This window comes from Ahaetulla prasina, unplaced genomic scaffold, assembly GCF_028640845.1.
Source record: "Ahaetulla prasina isolate Xishuangbanna unplaced genomic scaffold, ASM2864084v1 Contig46, whole genome shotgun sequence".
Lineage (NCBI taxonomy): Eukaryota > Metazoa > Chordata > Lepidosauria > Squamata > Colubridae > Ahaetulla > Ahaetulla prasina.
The window spans coordinates 7,379-27,457 of NW_026682242.1; the positions used below are offsets into that span (position 1 = coordinate 7,379).

Consider the following 20,079-nt stretch of genomic DNA (forward strand, 5'->3'; position numbering starts at 1 on the left):
CTGCTTATTCATCAGTCCAATCTTCTTTATTATTGGCTCTGCTGCAGTCCTAAATTCTCAGTTCAATTTCATGTTCCAAGCTTTTAATCTGTTCCTTCCTGCTTGCAGAACATCATCGTATAGTAAATGTGCTGTTTTCCTTTTAATAATATATCAATTATTGTTGAGAAAAAATAAAGTTACAAACTTTAAGTAAAAGAAATTAGACAAACTTACCGTTACACCAAAGAAGCTGGTTTGATTCATTGCATCCAAGAAAATCTTTCCAAGTTCTTTGTTGGTATAGTTAAAGTCTTCAATTTTTTGGTTTCTGTTGGTGGCATTAAGAATCTTCATTGCCTGCTGCAGTGTTTTGGCAATTACCCATATTCCATCATAAGCAAAGCCATGGAACTTACTTGGCTCAACATTTCCACGCCTTTGATCATATTCCTCTTCATACTGCTGTGGAGTCTGTAGAAAGAATGTGAAAAGTGATTCACTTTTAGTAAATCACTAAAGTATCGTGTACTTACATCAAAGACATCATCAAAAAAGGACAACAAAGAATGTTCTTTCTGCACCAACTCAGGAAGCTCAAACTGCCCAAGGAGCTGCTGATCCAGTTCTACAGAGGAATGATTGAGTCTGTCATCTGCACCTCCATAACTGTCTGGTTGGGTTCTGCAACCCAACAAGACAGACACAGACTTCAGAGGATCATTAGAACTGCAGAAAAAATAATTGCTACCAACCTGCCTTCCATTGAGGACCTGTATATTGCACGAATCAAGAAGAGGGCCATGAAAATATTTACAGATCCCTCACATCCTGGACATAAACTGTTTCAACTCCTACCCTCAAAACGACGCTATAGAGCACTACACACCAGAACAACTAGACACAAGGACAGTTTTTCCCCGAATGCCATCACTCTGCTAAACAAATAATTCCCTCAACACTATCAAATGATTTACTAAATCTGCACTTTTAATCTTCTCATCGTTCCCATCATCCATCTCCTTCCACTTATGACTGTATGACTGTAACTTTGTTGCATAAGGTAATCCTTATGATTTTTATTGATATTGGTTGTTTCCTGATTGCTTATTTGTACCCAATGATTATCATTAAGCATTGTATCATTAAGTGTTAAATTTGTACCCTATGACCATCATTAAGTGTTTTAAGTGTTGTACCTTGATGAAAGTATCTTTTCTTTTATGTACACTGAGAGCATATGCACCAAGACAAATTCCTTGTGTGTCCAATCACACTTGGCCAATAAAAAAAAAATTCTATTCTTTTAATATAGTAAAAAGTCCATATATGTATTGAGTCTGAAAATGAAACTACAATTTAAATATTTGCAAGTACTTTGAAGTTATATGAATCTCAAGAAAGATAATTAAGAGGGGAAATACAAAGTGGGGGGAAATGCAATATTTTATTATTTATATAAATGCACTATTTTACTATTTTATATGGTACCACCAAATGTATATGCATTATAAACAGTTATACCCCAAACTTAACAGAGGGGCTAAAATATACAAGAGAAAGAGATGGAATTAAGGAACTACATGTGTGCATTTCAGGTTTAGTTATACTAGGATATTGGAACTAAAATGTTTAGTTAATACTACGATATTGGAACTAAGCATAAGATATTTATAAGTATTTTTCACTCGTGCCAAAAAACAGGGTATTATTCTCTTTGCCCATGATTCGGTTCATAACTAAGCATTTTTATTATGTATGAGTATATTTTCCCTCTGTAATATTCAACAAATATATTTTCAAGAATTTTTTTCTTTTTTTAGCTAGTAAAGCACACCTGTCTGAATTAAGACAGATTTACACAGTCAAATAACCCATATAGGCAGCTACTCATGCAGATTCAAATGTCTAGTTTTCTTCTTTATGATGTGTATAAAATAAAATTGCTTTCAGAACTGGTTTAGACATTATATCTCATGGAATAGTTGCATAGTAATTCATGAGATCAAACTGCAGTAAAACAGTGTGCTGCTAATAACAATAAAAAGTAGCAGTATATATAAGCCAAGTTTTATATTTTGGCTTTCTTCCTTTTCAGTGTTATCACTGAGTTTTCTGTGATTTGCTTTTACCCTTAAGTGTACCCCAAATTACACATATATTATATATTCCAAATTTTAAAGGAAGCCTGAGAAAGAAATTCAAAATAGCCATAGCTTGATTTCCTTAATATAAGTCAGGACAGGGAGAAATTTTGGAAGATTTTTAAGAGGATGCTATTGTACCCTACAACAATAGACTAGCATTTCTAGAATATTTGTGATGTACGTGTTTTAACCTGGGATACTTCAAAGAGCAGAAACTATGTTAAATTAGATTCTATAACTGTTAGTAAGCAATACTTTTCTCAGATAAGTTGGCAAACACCATCTCTAAATTCTTTGTTATAGACTGCAGCTGTTGACAGGGGCATCAACTTCTCCTTGAAAGATTGGTAACCTTAGGGATCCTATTATGATGACTACAGTAAAATGTAAACTACATTGTTCATAATGCAGATTAACTTTTTTCTCCAAACTATAGGACTGCACAATTGTAAGCCATTCCGTCTGCTGTTAGGTAATTTTACACAATTTATTGAGTCTTTACTTTCCTGGGCTTTATATTTTTATGTTTTCTAGAGCATAGTTGAAGGTACTTCTGGCAATAAGACTTGAACCTTTTTCAGAACTTAGCAGACAAAGATGTTCGGTTAAGTCTGCTTGTGGTAGCAGCCTAGCAATTATTCATTTTTTTAGTAAGTCATTCCTACTACAGATCGGTAATACTGATTATCCTTCAGAGAGTCTCACATTTTCATGTCAACTCAATAAGTGGACTGGAAATTCTACTGGAAATTCTAAATAGTATTCGTTATATTAAATATGAAATGAATAAGATCTTCATTATATTGTTTTGGACATTACTAGCCTGATGAAATCCATTGGCAAAACCAAGTTTACAATAATTGTTTATGTTTATTAAGATCTAATAGAAATTCCAGTGTGCACAAAGTTACAAACATAAGTCTGCTATTCATCTTTTTCCCCCCCCTTATAAACTTTGTAGTTCCTCTATTTTTCTATTTGGAAATATTCCCCTATTTCCATTGCTAAGAAAATTGTCCTATCACTCTCCCCATTCCAACACTTCAAGCACATGGGATTCCTTTATCTTTTAGCATATTTTAATAACTTAAAAACTCTTTACGGAAACAGGCGATGTTCTTACATTGTTCTATTTATATGGAAAATTCCACTTTACAAAAGTCTTGCAGAGAGGGTGCAGTAATATTATTGATAATCAGTATTATTAGTACTAATAATAATCTTAATTATTAATAGTTAACTGTTCACTTTTGTGCAGGGAATTGCTCTCTACAAAGATTGAAGTGTCTTATAGAAATACAGAGAAGTACACCTCCAGAGTTGACAGGCTTCTCGTTTTACACTTGAACAAAACAGTCCATCTCAGAGGACTCTACTTAAGCATGCCAATGCAGATAATAGACAGCTATCTATCAGAAAATTGTATAATCTTTTATGTCTTATTTTATATATTTTATTTCTCCCAGATGCCCTTCAATATCATCTCTCTAATTAAATGAAATATAATGCCAGCCCTGATATTCCTATTTGAAGAATCACGCCCAATTCTCATTTTTACATTTATATAGATAATAGTATATCAATTTTAGGACTGGGTTGCAATGTATTATGGCAAGAAATCAATGCAGTAGAAATACAATATTTTTGATGGATTATTTCAAATGCCCCAAACAGAAGACAATAAACTAACTTACCCTTCCAGAAATAGTTTTTATCTGTTTCGAACTGAGAGGTTCAAAATCCACTCCAATGTAACCTTCCATTGCACCCAGAAGGTTTATACCAAGACAGTGTGATGAATTCAGCTTTGGAATAGCTTTCTCCCACCAGAAGCTCTGATACCACCCAGGAATTATCCATTGATACTTAGGGCCGAACATTTTTTCATGAAATGCCTACAGTAGAAATGTGAATGAAGAGAAGCAATTTCATTGGTGGAATGCATAAGACATACGACAAAAGTATTCTATGGATGTTTTGTGTATTTAGCGTCAAAGCTACTAACATTTATCTTAATATTATAAACCATAGCTTGGAAAAAATGTGGCCGTAATAGCTCAGGCTGTTAGAAGCCTGTTATTAGAACACAGTAGCCTGCAATTACTGCAGGTTCAAGCCCGGCCCGAGGTTGACTCAGCCTTCCATCCTTTATAAGGTAGGTAAAATGAGGACCCAGATTGTTGGGGGGGGCAATAAGTTGACTTTGTAAATATACAAATAGAATGAGACTATTGCCTTATACACTGTAAGCCGCCCTGAGTCTTCGGAGAAGGGCGGGATATAAATGTAAATAAAAAAATAAATAAATAAATAAAATTCTATCTATTTTCATATATCTATATACAATTTTGGTAGAAAAGTAAAGGTCCAATTAATTGCTATAATGCAAATACCTTTGCATTTAATGGACTTAAAGCTTTGACCAAAGATTGCTTTTATAAATAAAATGTCCAAAAAAAGTTCAGAAACTTTATTTATTTGTTATTTAGGTTAATATGCCATTTCAATTGTCAATTGTCTTGTCTAAGCTGCTTTAAATGAGGGTTTAAAATTAGGAAAGTACGTGGGAGCCTAGTGGTAGAACCTCACCTATTCACCAAGTATGCTTTAATTCTATCTGCCATTCACCAATATGATCTGGCCATTTATTTCTAGCTAAATGTCTCTTGAAGCTGGGAGAGTTGAAAAGTGTTTTTGGCTGAATTATTATATACTGGATGGCATAGATAATTTACGAAAAGATGATATAGGGCAGGGGTCTCCAACCTTGGTCCCTTTAAGACTTGTGGACTTCAATTCCCAGAGTTCCTCAGCCAGCTTTGCTGGCTGAGGGAGTCTGGGAGTTGAAGTCCACAAGTCTTAAAGGGACCAAGGTTGGAGACCCCTGATATAGGGGAACCTTGCAGATGTATTAACATACACAGATAGAATGTTGCAGCATCCCCATGGTTACATAATCAAAATTTGAATGTTTGGCAACTGGTTCATATTTATGATGGTTGCAGTGTCTCAGGGTCACATGATTCCCTTTTGTAACCTTCTGACAAACACATCAATGGGGAAGTCAGGTTCACTTAACACTTCCCAATGAAATTTTGGGCTCAACTATGGTTGCAAGTTAAGGACTACCTCTACTGAAGTAGGGAAAGTAGAACTTTAGTCTAGAATATTTAAACATTTATTTAAATATTTATTTAAATTATTTTAAACTATCTTTCATTAAAAAAATTTAAGAAAATTGACACCAATTAAAAAATCAAATTCTGAAATTCTCGTTGTTATAAAAGATTGTCAAGTTAATTCGCATCAAATATATAGCTTCAACTTATTTACATCAAGTTGCAATTATTCTTGTTACTACATATTTGATGTAGTCTTTCTAACTGGTAAATCCTATTTCAAAATTAAAACCAAAATTAGGAAATAATTTAAACTCAGCATGTTTAAAACCCAATAATTGTCCAGTTGTTTGATTTATCTAGATATAGGCTTTAATCTGTGGACACTTGGAATAAATTTCTACTGAGAATGTCATTATAAGATTTACAAAAAAGAAGACTAAAAGATAATTCCATTTATAACTAAATGGAAAGACTCATGTTAAACTTTTTAACAGCTATTCAAAAACTTTGTTATAAATGACTAAATTTATTGAAATTATTTTCCTGCCTTTAAATCTGCTATGCCAGATTTAGACACTTTATATATAGTAATTATTCAAATGCATCGTTAATTAATTTTTCTTCCAATTTTCACATAGAGTTTGGCCTTTACCAAAAGCTACAGGCAGGAGCCCTGGCGGTGCAGTGATTAGAATGCAGTATTGCAGACTAACTCTTCCCATAGCCAGGTTTTCGATCCTGATCCAGGTTTTCGATCCTCAACCAGGGTCAAGGTTGACTCAACCTTCCATCCTTCCGAAGTCACTAAAATGTGGACCCAGATTGTTGGGGACAATTTGCTAACATTTGCAAACTGCTCAGACGGTGCTATAAAGCACTATGGAGCAGTATATATGTCTAAATGCTATTGCTATATCAGATCCACCTTAACACCAGATTTCTCAAGAAAAGCAGCATTGTATTTGTATATATTAAATAAATGCTGTCTTCACAATTCTAACTCTAACCATTTGGAATCTGCACTCAGATCAAACTAAAATATTGCACTTATATATCAAACCAAGGGATTATAAGGAAATTCTGCTACACTGTACATTATATGTTCCCAGACGTGCTTATAAATATTAAACATTTAAATGAGCTAAAAATGATTAATTTAATCATTGGGATATGTGACACAACTTTTCTGTATCTCTTTCTTTTTTCACTTACACAACAGAATACTTTTGCTGCCATTTCCTCATTAAACTGGCCAAGGATAATTCTAACATCATTTCCCTGCAAGGGAAAAAAGAGATATTAATTATTGACATTTTCATTCATATTACTCAAAATCTGTTGTACATAGCAAAAACCCCCACACAATTTCAATCAACAAATTTCCATGTTACATGTACCCTAGAAGATGTAAATATAGCAGTGAAGTATTGCTAAGAAACAATAAAATAAATATATACCATTTTCAATTATCTATGAAGTGCAGTGGTTCTAAATACAGACTTGTCTTCTTGCATAGATTATTACATGTGAGGCATCACTGTAATCTTTATAAAAATGCTTCAAAGAGGCTTATAGGACTATATTATTCATAGATGCTCTGAACCAGTGCAGTTTCATACTATTAATTAACTAATAACTAACTAATAATGATGTGGGCACTAAATTTAACAGAGATGTGGAAAAGAATGATTATGTATTCATATTTTGTTAATGATACAATGCCAGGTTAATTACATAAACCTCTTCTTATGAAACTGAATCTAGCACAGACGTAAATGAAATTGTTGATAATTTGATATATACTATAAAAGAATATTTTGCATTTGCCTATTATTATAAACTGACTTTAAAAGTACCAAAATGAATTATTTTCTGGTGTGCAGGGAAACTGGGTAGTTTCACCTCTAGTTGATCATCATGCAAATAGGTAAAGGAGTATCATCAATAAAAGTTATTCCATTTTCAGAATCAGGAGAGAAAACATCAAGAATATTTTCTACAAAAATCTAGTTATGCTTTTTCTTCTCATACATAAAATGGCAACGCAAAGGAACAGCATGTTTTGTTATTTTTTCTAAAATTATATGTCAATAGCTATTTTTGTTTTTAAAAGGAAAAATTATACCCAAATGTTTCTAAGGGCAAATTAAACTTGCTTAAAAGTAATTTTCTGTTTTTATCACTAAAATTAAGTGCTTTTCTAATACATAGCAGATATCAAATAGTTATACTTTAATGATATTTTAATAATTGTATTTTATTGAAATTCATTTCAATGAATTTGTGAAAGTCTTTTGCAAAAGGCATTTGCGCTTGAAAGATGGAGGTAAGCAAACAGCTAAATAGATATTCAGGAAGATTCTCCTTCATGCTATGAAATATGTTAACTTGGTCAGACTGAAATAGAATTTAGTACAGATAGTCCTTAAAGTTACATTGCCTTAAAAAGGGTACTTTAGAGCCTTTAAAGCACTTCTGGCCATCTTAAAATATTGCCCTGCTGCCACTGCCCCCAACCCCACCCCACACATGGTGAAGAGATCTGGGTGCTTGGCAATTGATCATATAATCAGTTGCTAAGCATCCTGTGATTATGTGATCACCATTAGCAATGTTCTGTGCTAGATTTGCCAGATAGTCAATGGGAAAGCTGGCAGGGAAGATTGTAAGCTTGTAAGACTCCCTCTCATATCAGGGGACTGGCTAAAAGACCTACCTGCTGATTTCGTCTTCATTTTTGCACTTGACCAAATGAGTTCCCTTCCATGTGCAGAGTTTATTTTATTTTATTTATTTTATTTATTGGATTTTTATACCGCCCTTCTCCCGAAGGACTCAGGGCGGTTTACAGCCAAGATAAAACAGCAATAATATACAAATAAAACAATAGATTAAAAAACTTATTAAACATAAGGCCAGATTAAAACATTTAAAATCATAAAAATCCCATAAAATTTATAAAATTTATATCAAATATTAAAAACTATTTAAAATTCCTATTCGGGGGGGGGGTGTCTTTCGGGTGTGTGTGTGCAAAAATGGAGCTTAGATCCTGAACTCCACCAAAGACATTCCCTTCCACACATGGAAGAGAAATGTCATCCTTCAGCAGGCAGCTTTTTCAGCAGCCCCTAAAGATAAAAGGGAGCTAAAGCAGAGAGTGGAATGGCAGCATAATAAAGTAAGCAGCACAGGGTTCCTCAGACAAGCGAGAGAGGTCTTGGAAGAACTGATGTAGGCCACGCATGAGTGTTTCTTCCTGTTTGGAATTTGGCAAGGAGAACTTTCAGCTCCTTTGTAAAGGCTCCCATAGTTCCCCCCCATCTCCAGGACCCTGTACTCCTTAACAGAGAAATCATGTACTTAACAACCTGCACAATCACATAACGACCACAACCAAGAATGCCAAGATTGTAATAATTGAATGAAACAGTAATGTGGCAGTCACGTGATATCTTGCTTAATGACTACTTTGTTCGATGACCAAGATATCGGGCTAAATTGTAGTTGTAAACTGAGGATCACCTCTATATTTCTGAACATAATATTATGGAGATTTGGTTCTCATAACCATAAAAAACATTAACACTTCCAGTAACATTCCAAGTTGGAATTGAGAGTTCACAAGATTATATGGTTCTCTGTGCCAGAACTCACATAGATAATAATCCTATATAGATATTTAATGATTGGTTAAGACTGGGAACAGATGCAATCCCTGGTGTATTCCCCAAACATCTGGAGCACCATTTGAACACTATTAGCATCGACAAAATCGCCTTCTATTAATTGCAAAAGATAGCTTTATCTGAAACAGCTTACATTCTGCAACAATATCTTTAATATTATTATATAATATTATCTGTCTATCCTTTGGCTGACTGTGTAATGAACTATACTAACATTGACTGATACTGACAATTTTTGAGGAACCCTGTTCTAGGCATACTTCAGAAACAATTAAGAGTTGCTTCTAAGTAACATGCTTAGGATCACAGTACTATCCTCAGAGTTATTCTGATTCCTTTTTAGTGAGTTTCTACTAAAAATAAAACCCTTTCAGTATTTCAGTTATCCTCTCTAAATAATCAGTTTGCAATTCTTTATGTGGACCAATAGGTACATTTTCCTATTCATTGTTACTCTAATTTATTTTTAGTACTAATCCAGATTCAGCAATACTAGCTTGATTAGGTAGTTTGATTACTTTATAAAGTTCCTGAAAATGGAGTGGGAGTTCATTATAGGAAGAAAACCTATTCAATCTGTTTTCTTAATTTCTAATTGCAGCAGTTTCCTGTTCTTCGAGGTGTCCTGAAATTGGTAAGGCTAGATTCTGGGCATCTTCTAATACTGTGAATTTTATCCTTAAAATTTAGAAACAAAGAGAAAATGAGGGAAATGTTCCAAATTGTTAAAAAAAAAATCACGTGGGAATGCTATTTTATTTATCAGCATAAACAGTCATCATTTCTTCTATATATTAAAAGATAGGAATGTTAGTATTCGTGTTATAAAGAGACTGTATTTGGCAGTCATGCCAGAATAATAAACAAGATGTTAGGCTTTGTGAGGAGCAGGGGACAGAGGTCAGAGGTAGTAGCAATTTTTACATTCTCTGATGACAGCCTGAAAAAAATTCCACAGATAATAACACAGAGAAAATGCAGACAAAAATACAGCATTCTAATATTTATGGCTCCATGTTCTGAAAAACTTCAAATTAAAAAATGAAATGAGATACACTCCCATCTAAGGTTAATTTATAATTTCAAACCCACTATCAAAAGTTATCACATTTATCTGAGCAAATTAAAATGGCAGAAACAGAAAATATACATTGGTCACAGAGATTCATACATCTCAGGCTTTTTCAATAATATACAACTTACAAAACAGATTGATATCTATGCTTTGCAGAGAAGCCCCCAAAATAAAAAAGTTATAAATAGCATTAAGAGTTTTGATTTGTATGCCCTATTTCTTTCTTCAGGAAAGTGTACTGGGAAATAAAGTGTCAGTCATCTGGAATAATTTCTGCCTTCTACTAGGGAGCCTTTATCTTTACTTCTGGTCAATCCTTAAGGGCGAATCTGTTAAAAATGAATATTGCAAACTACACACTTAACATATAGACAGCATATAAAATTCATTATCGTAAAAATGCTAACAACAGAGATATTAGGACAGTACAAACAGATTGAAAAATAACGAAAGCCAATATATAATAAACAGGCAGCTTAAACTTATTTAACATTTATGTTTGGTTATGTTGTTGATTGATGGTGCTGAAGGTGTTCCAACTATTTTGGAACATGACTGTCATCATGACTGTCCTTATACTTCATCAAAATTTGATACCTGATATTATTTTGCAATTTTTGAAAGAAAAAGAAATTAAATTTGTAAAATGTGTAGCACACAAAGCTTGGTCCCATTACATATAATTCTGCTGGCAACTTGGTTGTAACTTTACTAATTACATTTCTATGTTATTACAGAATTTAATATCAAATATAGTTATTTTATATCATGACTATAATAGCAACTATCATAAATACCAACACCTAAAAGGAAGTTTTCAAACTGAGACCTATTAAAATTCAAATTATTTTAAGCTACTGGGTTTTTTGTTGTTGTTGCGCACTTAGTTTTTTAAATTGGCAAGCTAGTTGCACCTACCTTAAGCTTTTTGACACTTGTACAAGGATCATTAGAAAAACTCTCTGTATCTGATATTTCAATATCTTCACCATATAGAACTCCAGTTAGATCATTCCGTACCTATTGTAGAATGGAAAAACAACAAAATAAATCTATAGGTTTTTTTTTTATACAAAGCATTTTATTGTCTTGTATGTTAATACTTTACAAATGCACCCTAAATTAACATATTATATGAAATAAAATGAAGAATGAGATGGTTTTTCACATTAGTACAGATAGTCCTCAAGTTACAACCCTTCAGTTACTGTTCTAAGTTGCAGTGGTGAGTGAATGCTGAGCAAATGGTGCTTACACCTGGTTCCCAAAATTACTGCTGTTGCAGAACCTCATGTGATCAACATTTGGGAGTTTCACAACAGGCCCACACAACAGATGAAGGAGCCATTGAATTCCCCCCACCTGTCTACCTCCTCCCTCAATTTCTGCCCTTTGAGGCTGAAGTAGAGACCTGGGGTCTTCAGCAGTCTCAGCTGCCTGCCATTGACACCAGGGAGTTGGGGTGGGGGTGAAGAGGAGGCAGCCCTTTGCTTTACAGAGGCTCAGACTTGGGAGGGATCAAACTAGGAATGACTTGGATCAGGGTGGGTCCTTACCTAATGACCAGTGGTATTTGTTAACAATAGCAACAGCGGGTTGCTAAGTGATGCAATTACATGACATTGTGCATTATTGCCAAATCATTTAGCAACAGAAACTCCATTCCCAATTATTAGAACTCAAGGACTACCTACAGAAGTAAGATCCATTATTTTAGTTACTATTGTGCAAACAAATAATTGTAAACTGCGGAAAGTTATTCCATATAACCAGACATTGCTTCAATCTGTAAATCCCAGATAAATTCTGCATTAACCTTAAAACACAAACTATGAACTGGAAACAACTAAATATAATGCTAAATATCTTCATTAATGCATTCAAAAAGTCCCGTTAATACTTTAAACTGTATTGCATTTAATTTTTAACAACAATATGTTAATTAACTATCATATATTTTAGAAACAAAGCTTCATTATAAAATGATTCATTATGTCTACTTGACGTATAAAAGCAATTTTTTATTTTGTGAAAGTTCAGAAAGAAAAAAATTATAATAAACAAGAGTAGAACCAAGCCGATACTGTAATTAATGAGATTTAAGTTATATGACTATCCATATAAATCACCAGTGATTCTGGATGGCTATCATTGTATTAAAATAATATAATATAATCAATAATTATGGAGATAAGGCAAAACATAGGTTCATAAAATCCAATAAGTATATTGGACGGGTGTCCGCCTTGAAGGAGGTGGTGGTGAGGCCCCTCTGCAAGAAGCCTTCCCTGGATCCAGCTGTTTTATCAAACTACCGTCCTGTCTCCAACCTTCGTTTCTTGGCGAAAGTTGTTGAGAGTGTGGTGGCACGACAACTTCCTCGGTACCTGGAGGAAACTGTCTATTTAGACCCATTCCAGTCCGGCTTCCGACCTGGTTACAGCATGGAGACAGCTTTGGTCGCGTTGGTTGATGATCTCTGGAGGGCTCGGGATAGGGTTTGTTCCTCTGTCCTGGTCCTATTAGACCTCTCAGCGGCTTTTGATACCATCGACCATGGTATCCTGCTGCGACGATTAGAGGGATTGGGAGTGGGGGGCACCATTTTTCGGTGGTTCTCCTCCTATCTCTCTGACCGGTCGCAGATGGTGTTGGCAGGGGAGCAGAGGTCGACCGCGAGGCACCTCACTTGTGGGGTGCCGCAGGGGTCGGTTCTCTCGCCACTCCTGTTCAACATCTATATGAAGCCGCTAGGGGAAATCATCCGTGGTTTTGGGGTGCAGTATCATCAGTACGCTGATGATACTCACCTGTATGTCCCCACCCCGGACCACCCCAATGAAGCCAACAACATGATGTCCCGGTGTTTGGAGGCCATGCGGGTCTGGATGGGGAGGAACGGGCTCCGACTCAATCCCTCCAAGACCGAGTGGCTGAGGATGCCGGCGTCCCGGTACAATCAGCTGGTTCCATCGCTGGCTGTTGGTGCAGAGTCATTGGCCCCTATGGAGAGGGTTCGCAACTTGGGTGTTCTCCTGGATGCTCGGCTGTCGTTAGATCACTTGATGGCCGTCGCCAGGGGAGCCTTTTTTCAGGTACGCCTGATTCGCCAGTTGCGCCCCTTCATAGACCGGGATGCCTTGTGCACGGTCACTCACGCCCTCGTCAATTCCCGCCTGGATTACTGTAACGCTGTCTACATGGGGCTCCCCTTGAAGGGCACTTGGAGGCTTCAACTGGTCCAGAATGCGGCTGCGCGGGTGATAGAGGGAACCACTCGTGGCTCCCATATAACACCTCTCCTGCGCAGGCTGCACTGGTTGCCGGTGGTCTTCCGGGTGCAATTCAAGGTGTTGATAACCACCTTTAAAGTGCTCCATGGCTTAGGACTGGGGTATTTACAGGACCGCCTGCTGCCACCGGTAGCCTCCCATCAACCTGTGCGTTCCCACAGGGAGGATCTCCTCAGGGTGCCGTCAGCCAAACAATGTCGGCTAGCGACCCCCAGGGGGAGAGCTTTCTCTGTGGGGGCTCCTACCCTCTGGAATGAGCTTCCTCCAGGGTTACGATCACTCCCCGACCTCCGGACCTTCCGACGCGAGCTCAAGATTCTTCTGTTTCATCGCGCAGGGCTAGCCTAATGTGTTGTGTTTTAACTGGGGTTTTATTATTTTGATTTTAATAACTTAATTTTAATTGTTAGCCAAAATTTAATCAGATTTTTACAGTGTTTATCTATATATATTGTATGAATTCTGTTTTATGTTGGCTGTGAACCGCCCTGAGTCCTTTGGGAGAAGGGCGGTATAGAAATTTAATAAATGAAATGAAATGAAATGAAGAACGTATAACTACCAAGTCCAAATTCACAGGGAGAAAACCAAGTTTTTGATGCCTTCCAAGAGGCTATTAGGATTGGATTCCATCAAATTTGAGGGCAAAGATCATCCCAAAAAGGAGATGCTGCCATAGAAAAGACACACTTCCTAGAGCTCACCATTACAGAGCAAGGAAGAGACGTGGAAAACGCTAAGCCTGGAACAGCATATGGAATGACCTAATATAACCAAACACAGATAGTCCTATACCAGGTATGGCGAACTTATGGCACGTGTGCCACAGGTGGCACTCAGAGTCTTCTCTGCAGGTACACGAGCCATTGCCCAGCTCAGCTCCATGCCGCATGCGTGCACATCTCCTGCCAGCCAGCTAATTTTCGGGTCTCTGCCCCATATGCGGGAGATGTGTGCACATGCCCTTGGGGAGTGGGAGGGGGTGTTGCGCACACATGTGCAGGGGGATCACAGGGAGGCATGGTGCCCCCCCTCCCGCAGCCTGTTTTTGGTCCCAGGAGGTTGTAGGGAGGCCTACTAGGCCCAAAACAGGGCGGGGGGGGTCACGTGCGCATGTGCGGGGGGGGCATTATGGGTGCAGGCACTTGTGCACTTTCGGCACACTACAACAAAAGGTTAGCCATCACTGTTCTATACTATACTTATATACACGTCCATATGTGTAGGTGTATGTATAAAATGAAGTGCTGGATAGTTTCTGCCTTTTGGGATCAACTATTAGCAACAGAGGAAATTCCTAGTTAAATAAACTATGGACTAACACTTGTGAAGCAACAAGGTAGTGGTAGTGAAGCAACAAGGGTGCAGCAAAGATATTCAGATGTTGTGATATATTTATATGTAGAATTGTAACTTAAGAAATATTTTAGGATGGGAGAGTTAATATATAAGAAGAGATATCTCATATGGGGGTGGGGGTTGTAACTGCTTTTTCAGTTATTTATCCACTAATGTTTTCATAGTTACGATCTGCATCTTTTTGTCCCCCAGTCTTTCTTAACCAGTTTTGCTCGATGCCACTGAATTTGATTTCATTATTTATTAATAAAACATCAAAATAGAAGAAATGATCACAGCTCGTAACATGACCCCATAAAAGTGACAGGAAATTTGACAAGATACATTTTAATAAAAAGCAAGTCATCAGGCCTTTCTAGTTGGGTCAGGCGAGGGAATCACTCATATATCATCTTGGTTGCATTAGCCAGAACTGAAATGTCTCTAAGCATGCATGTTTACAACCTATTGCTTCTATATGCCCCATTAAATAAAATTTACCAGGAGGAAAACATGCCTTCAAAGCTGTTAGGGGTGAAGACCCTGTCACAAGGCATACTGCCCTCAGTATCACTGCATATCTTCCTAATGACACAAGTCCATCAAACAAAGGAAAAGATAAAAACAATTCATGTGCGAACATATATACATATTCTGGTCATAAAAAAAGAGAAAGGAATTTGCAGAAATGTAACCATTTATTCTCTTAAAACTCCTTTACTATGTTCATCTAGTAAGATTTAAGTGAATATGAGTGTGGGTTTAGATTTAAATGTAAAGATTTAGAATTTATATATTGGCATGTATTATTAAAGTCTTCTTTTAATTCTTTGCATTACTTCAATATTTTACTTTTTTAGAATATTCTTCATCCTTTTTGTTAATGACTTACTGAAGTGCATTTGCTAATAAGGATAGTGAGTCAGGGCCATCTTAACAGCATTATGGACCCGGGGCAAAGCAGTGTACTGAGGCCCTTATGACAACTACTCACAGGAATAAAAATATAAATGGTTGATAAAATTAAACATATATTTATTTTATTGGCACTTCCAACAAAATCAGTGTTGAAACATTAAAAACATTCAGTGTCGTCTCATCATCTACGGAAAAAAATCAGTGTTAATTTCTATTAATGCATGTTAATATTTTTTTTCAAAATGCAGTAAAATGTAATAAATATGCTGCTGTATTTATATGATACAAGGTGCACTGAAGGGTTAACATACACAGATTAGTATGGAGCCTCTATGCTCGTGGGGCCCACAGGCAAATGCCCATCAGGCCCATGCATTAAGACAACCCTGTAGTGAGTAACTCTAATATCTAAACCAGTAATCCCAACTGTATCAGAACTCATGTGTGTAACTCATCTTGCTATGAGGCTAATCCAAAGAACATCCTGCATCTTTTATCAAGGCACCCTTTGGGTGATCTACTGGCCCCTGAACCTGGCAACCATACTTTAGAAAAAGTACCCAAAGGATATTATACAAAAAAAATCAATATAACAGTCATGACAGTGTAATCAAAGTTTCATGTTCTGTGCTAAAATGTATAGAGCTTCAACAATACCACTAGGGTTTAAAAAACAACAACACCCTCATGCCCTGTGATGTGACTGACTCTAGAAATAATTATGTTCAGAAAATAAAATGCCACAATTAAGTAGCAATCAATAACTTATAATGTAACTTTGTATGATCATATACAAATTGAGTTGGCATTTATTTGGCTTCCCTCACTATAAGCACTTAAGGCAATTAAAACAAAATTAACCCACTACAAATACTAAATTTAGGAAAACAATACATTAAAACTAATATAAAAGCCTTAATATTATACATCATGTACTAAATTATGATAAATTCTTTCACTTATTGGTAACAGAAAGCTGAAGTATAGGCATTCCTCATTTAGTGCCGTTAAAAAGTGGTATTGAAAAGTCACTTATGTCTGTTTTTCACAGTCATGTGATCAAAATTGGGACACTTGGCAACTGGTTCATATTTATGATGATTGCAGTGTCCTGGGGTCATGTGATCTCTTTTGTGACTTTCTGACAAGCAAAATCCATTGATTCACTTAATCGTGTTACTAACTTAACAACTGCAATGATTCACTTAACAACTGAGGCAAGCAAGGTTGTAAAATGGGGCAAAATTCCCTTAACAAATGTCTCACTTAACAACAGAAATTTTGGGCTCAATTGTAGTCGTAAGTTCAAGGACTATTTGTATTTATCCAGCAGCTTGTACTTATATCCCTAGTTCTAATGTTTCATCATATTATTAGTAAAATTCTCTCCAGTATCTTTGTGTAGTAGAGAGAAACAAGCATTAATAAGGATGCAAAAATATAATTATAATTTGACATGTCCAAATCATTAAGATTCTATTTAATGTTATGCCATATGAGATCTTGCTTGTAAACCACACATACACTTCATTTATATATGGATTTAAATTGGCCACTGTACAAGGTTGTATTCTTTCCTTTTGCTATAAGAGTATCTCTTATCTATTAGTTGCTAGGTATAGGCAGGAAATGGAAAGTCCATTTTGAGGTTTGTCAGGGCTAGGTTGGGTCAGTGCTTGCCAAGCTGACTATGAATGTATGTAATTGGTTGAGTTCCAGAGTCAGTCCTGAACCTTCACAGGTAATCTTAAGAGCATACCTTCAGGACATTCTGACTCTAGCAACCTCATTCTTGATGTACTGGAGAAAAGTGAAAAAAATGCTGGAGTTTGTTTGTTCTGGCACTATAAAATGAGGACAAAAAGAGAGGTATGATAAATGCTCTGATCCAGCCATACATAGGAAATGGAAGACAATAGGAACTGCCTGATTTCTCTTCTGAAGGAACCTGTGATCCAGAAATTATAAGGTGAGTCACTGCATGATTTGGGGGGAGACTGCTAATTTATTTATAAAATTCAAAACTGAAAAGTCACAGCAGGCAGACTAGTCTCAGTTTCAGTCCTGTGAACCTGGTTATGAGCTAAAAAGTTTTCATTCATTGATCGTAGCATTTATTTTCTTTATAGCACAGTACTATATAACTAAAAGAAATCCCCCAGGGGAAAAAACAAAACTAAAACTAGATTTTGTAATGGGGGGTGGGGAGGAGTAAATTAGCTTTCCACTATCTGGTATTCTCAAATGTGTTAGACTTTCTAATTCTAAGATGATGGTCATGCATAATTGAAGAGCAACAAAAAATGGAAGGTTAATTAATTGAATGACTTGATCTAGAATTAAGGAAATGAGAATAAAGAAAAAAGTTAAATGCTCTTTCTAATTTTATTTTTTATTAAAAATACCCTCTAGTTACAGATCAAAAGTATCCCCTTTCTTTCATTCTATACACTCCTAACAATTGGTCTAAAAGAAGCTTCTCCTATTTTAAAGAGAACATAAAAAGCAATACAATCAACATTGTGTTAATATACAACTGAAAAAAAATCAGTGAATTCCTTTATTTTACCCTATATGTTAACATTTCTGATTGATCTAAATGGTATTACTTGTATAGTGTATATCAGTCTGTGAAACGGAATCTAGTGCAATAATTGTTGTTTATTTATTTATTTCAATTTAGATGCCATGCAACTCCAACTCATTGGCAGTTCACAATATAATATTGTATCAATAAAAACCAATAAAAACCAAAACCAAAATGGGACCCAGGAACAATATGCAGACAAATAAATGTAACAGACATAACGAACAAGGGGCCCTATCCATCTCAACTCAAGGTGAGAATGACATAGTCTTCAAGGCTTTGCAGCTTGCCAACAGGGTGAGAAGCAAAAGGATTTCAGTGGGGCGTCATTCCAAAGGTGAGGGGGGGCAAGTTCCTTGGGTCCTGATAGAAGATGCTTGTTTAACTGAAGGGACCTAAAGGATGCAAACTTTGCCAGGATGAATGCCAAGGTGGAAAACTTAGAAGATAGGTAGCCCCTGTAACAACCTGGAATTATGGTATGTAAGACTTCATATGTAAGAGCCAATATGTTGAATTGTACTCAGGAGTAGACTCCAGAAGCAGACTTCCAGCTTGTGGAGCAGAGGTGTACATGGGTACACAAAGACCATCATGCCTGTCTATCACAACCTGAACTGCTGCATTCAGTTGAAGCATCTGAATAATTTTAAGAGTAGCTTCATGTAGAGAACATTGCAGACAAGTAGTTTACAAATATTAAAAGGCTGCCTATACTTGGACAGTCAGCTTGTAGTGTTATATTCATGGTATTCTAAATCTTATTCATAACATAACAACAGAGTGGGAAGGGACCTTGGAGGCCTTCTAGTCCAACCCCCTGCCTAGGCAGGAAACCCTACACCATCTCAGTCAGATGGTTATCCAACATTTTCTTAAAAATTTCCAGTGTTGGAGCATTCACAACTTCTGCAGGCAAGTCGTTCCACTTATTAATTGTTCATAGGCTTGGGTTCCACTAAATGCATTATCAATGTAGATTCATGAATTCTGCAGGATATTTTCAGTAAAAGATATATGATGGGGTGGCTGCTATTATTTCTCTTATCTTTCTACAGTATCTGTGGTAACCTCCAACTATTGAAGCTAAGGCTGCTTCAGGAGATACTCTGAAATTTTCATTTACTGCGCTAGTGATAATGAATTGGTACTGGGGAAAAAATGGAGCATACTGCTTCCTGGAAACATTTCAGATTTCTTATGGTTGTTTATTAGCAACAAACAGCTAATGGTTCATCTATCTTTTATTCTGATACATTTTGATGTTTAGAAAAAATAGAATATGAAAGAAAAAGAAAGACACCCCCAGAATACATTGCAAGAGGACAGAAAGAAAAAAAAAATTACATTTCAGGCTGGGGAACATTCTGTTGAATGCAATGTCCATAATGGAAGAAGGAGTTCCCACAAAATGAAAATCATGGGATGCCGACAGGTAAAAATTAAAAATGCTATAAAGACATTTTATGTCAAGCGCTGGAGGAAAGCCAACCATACAGCACAAAGACATACTCCAGAAATTCAGTAATAAAGAAATCTTCAAAATATAACATTATAATTAGTCACCCAGACTAGGAAATTTTATGAGCAGCTTGCTAGTCAAAGGGACAACCTTGGCAACTTTAAGCCTGGAGGACTTCAACTCCCAGAATCTTGGCAACCTTGGCAACTTTAAGCCTGGAGGACTTCAACTCCCAGAATCCCCCAGCCAGCTTTGCAACCTTGGCAACTTTCAGCCTGGAGGACTTCAACTCCCAGAATCTTGGCAACCTTGGCAACTTTAAGCCTGGAGGACTTCAATTCCCAGAATCTTGGCAACCTTGGCAACTTTAAGCCTGGAGGACTTCAACTCCCAGAATCTTGGCAACCTTGGCAACTTTCAGCCTGGATGACTTCAACTCCCAGAATCCTCAGCCAGCAACCTTGGCAAC

General features: G+C 36.4%; 1 protein-coding gene across 1 annotated transcript; it reads right to left on the minus strand.

The window, feature by feature from the left end:
- Positions 1-216: 216 nt before the first annotated feature.
- LOC131187356 (gamma-aminobutyric acid type B receptor subunit 2-like) lies at positions 217-14,190 on the minus strand (the record flags this gene model as incomplete). Its single annotated transcript, XM_058161598.1, has 5 exons — positions 14,101-14,190; positions 10,931-11,032; positions 6,461-6,526; positions 3,821-4,021; positions 217-453 (listed from the first exon to the last, which is right to left on the minus strand). Coding segments are annotated over exons 1-5 (696 nt in total), but the record flags the coding sequence as incomplete, so codon positions are not given.
- Positions 14,191-20,079: the final 5,889 nt, after the last annotated feature.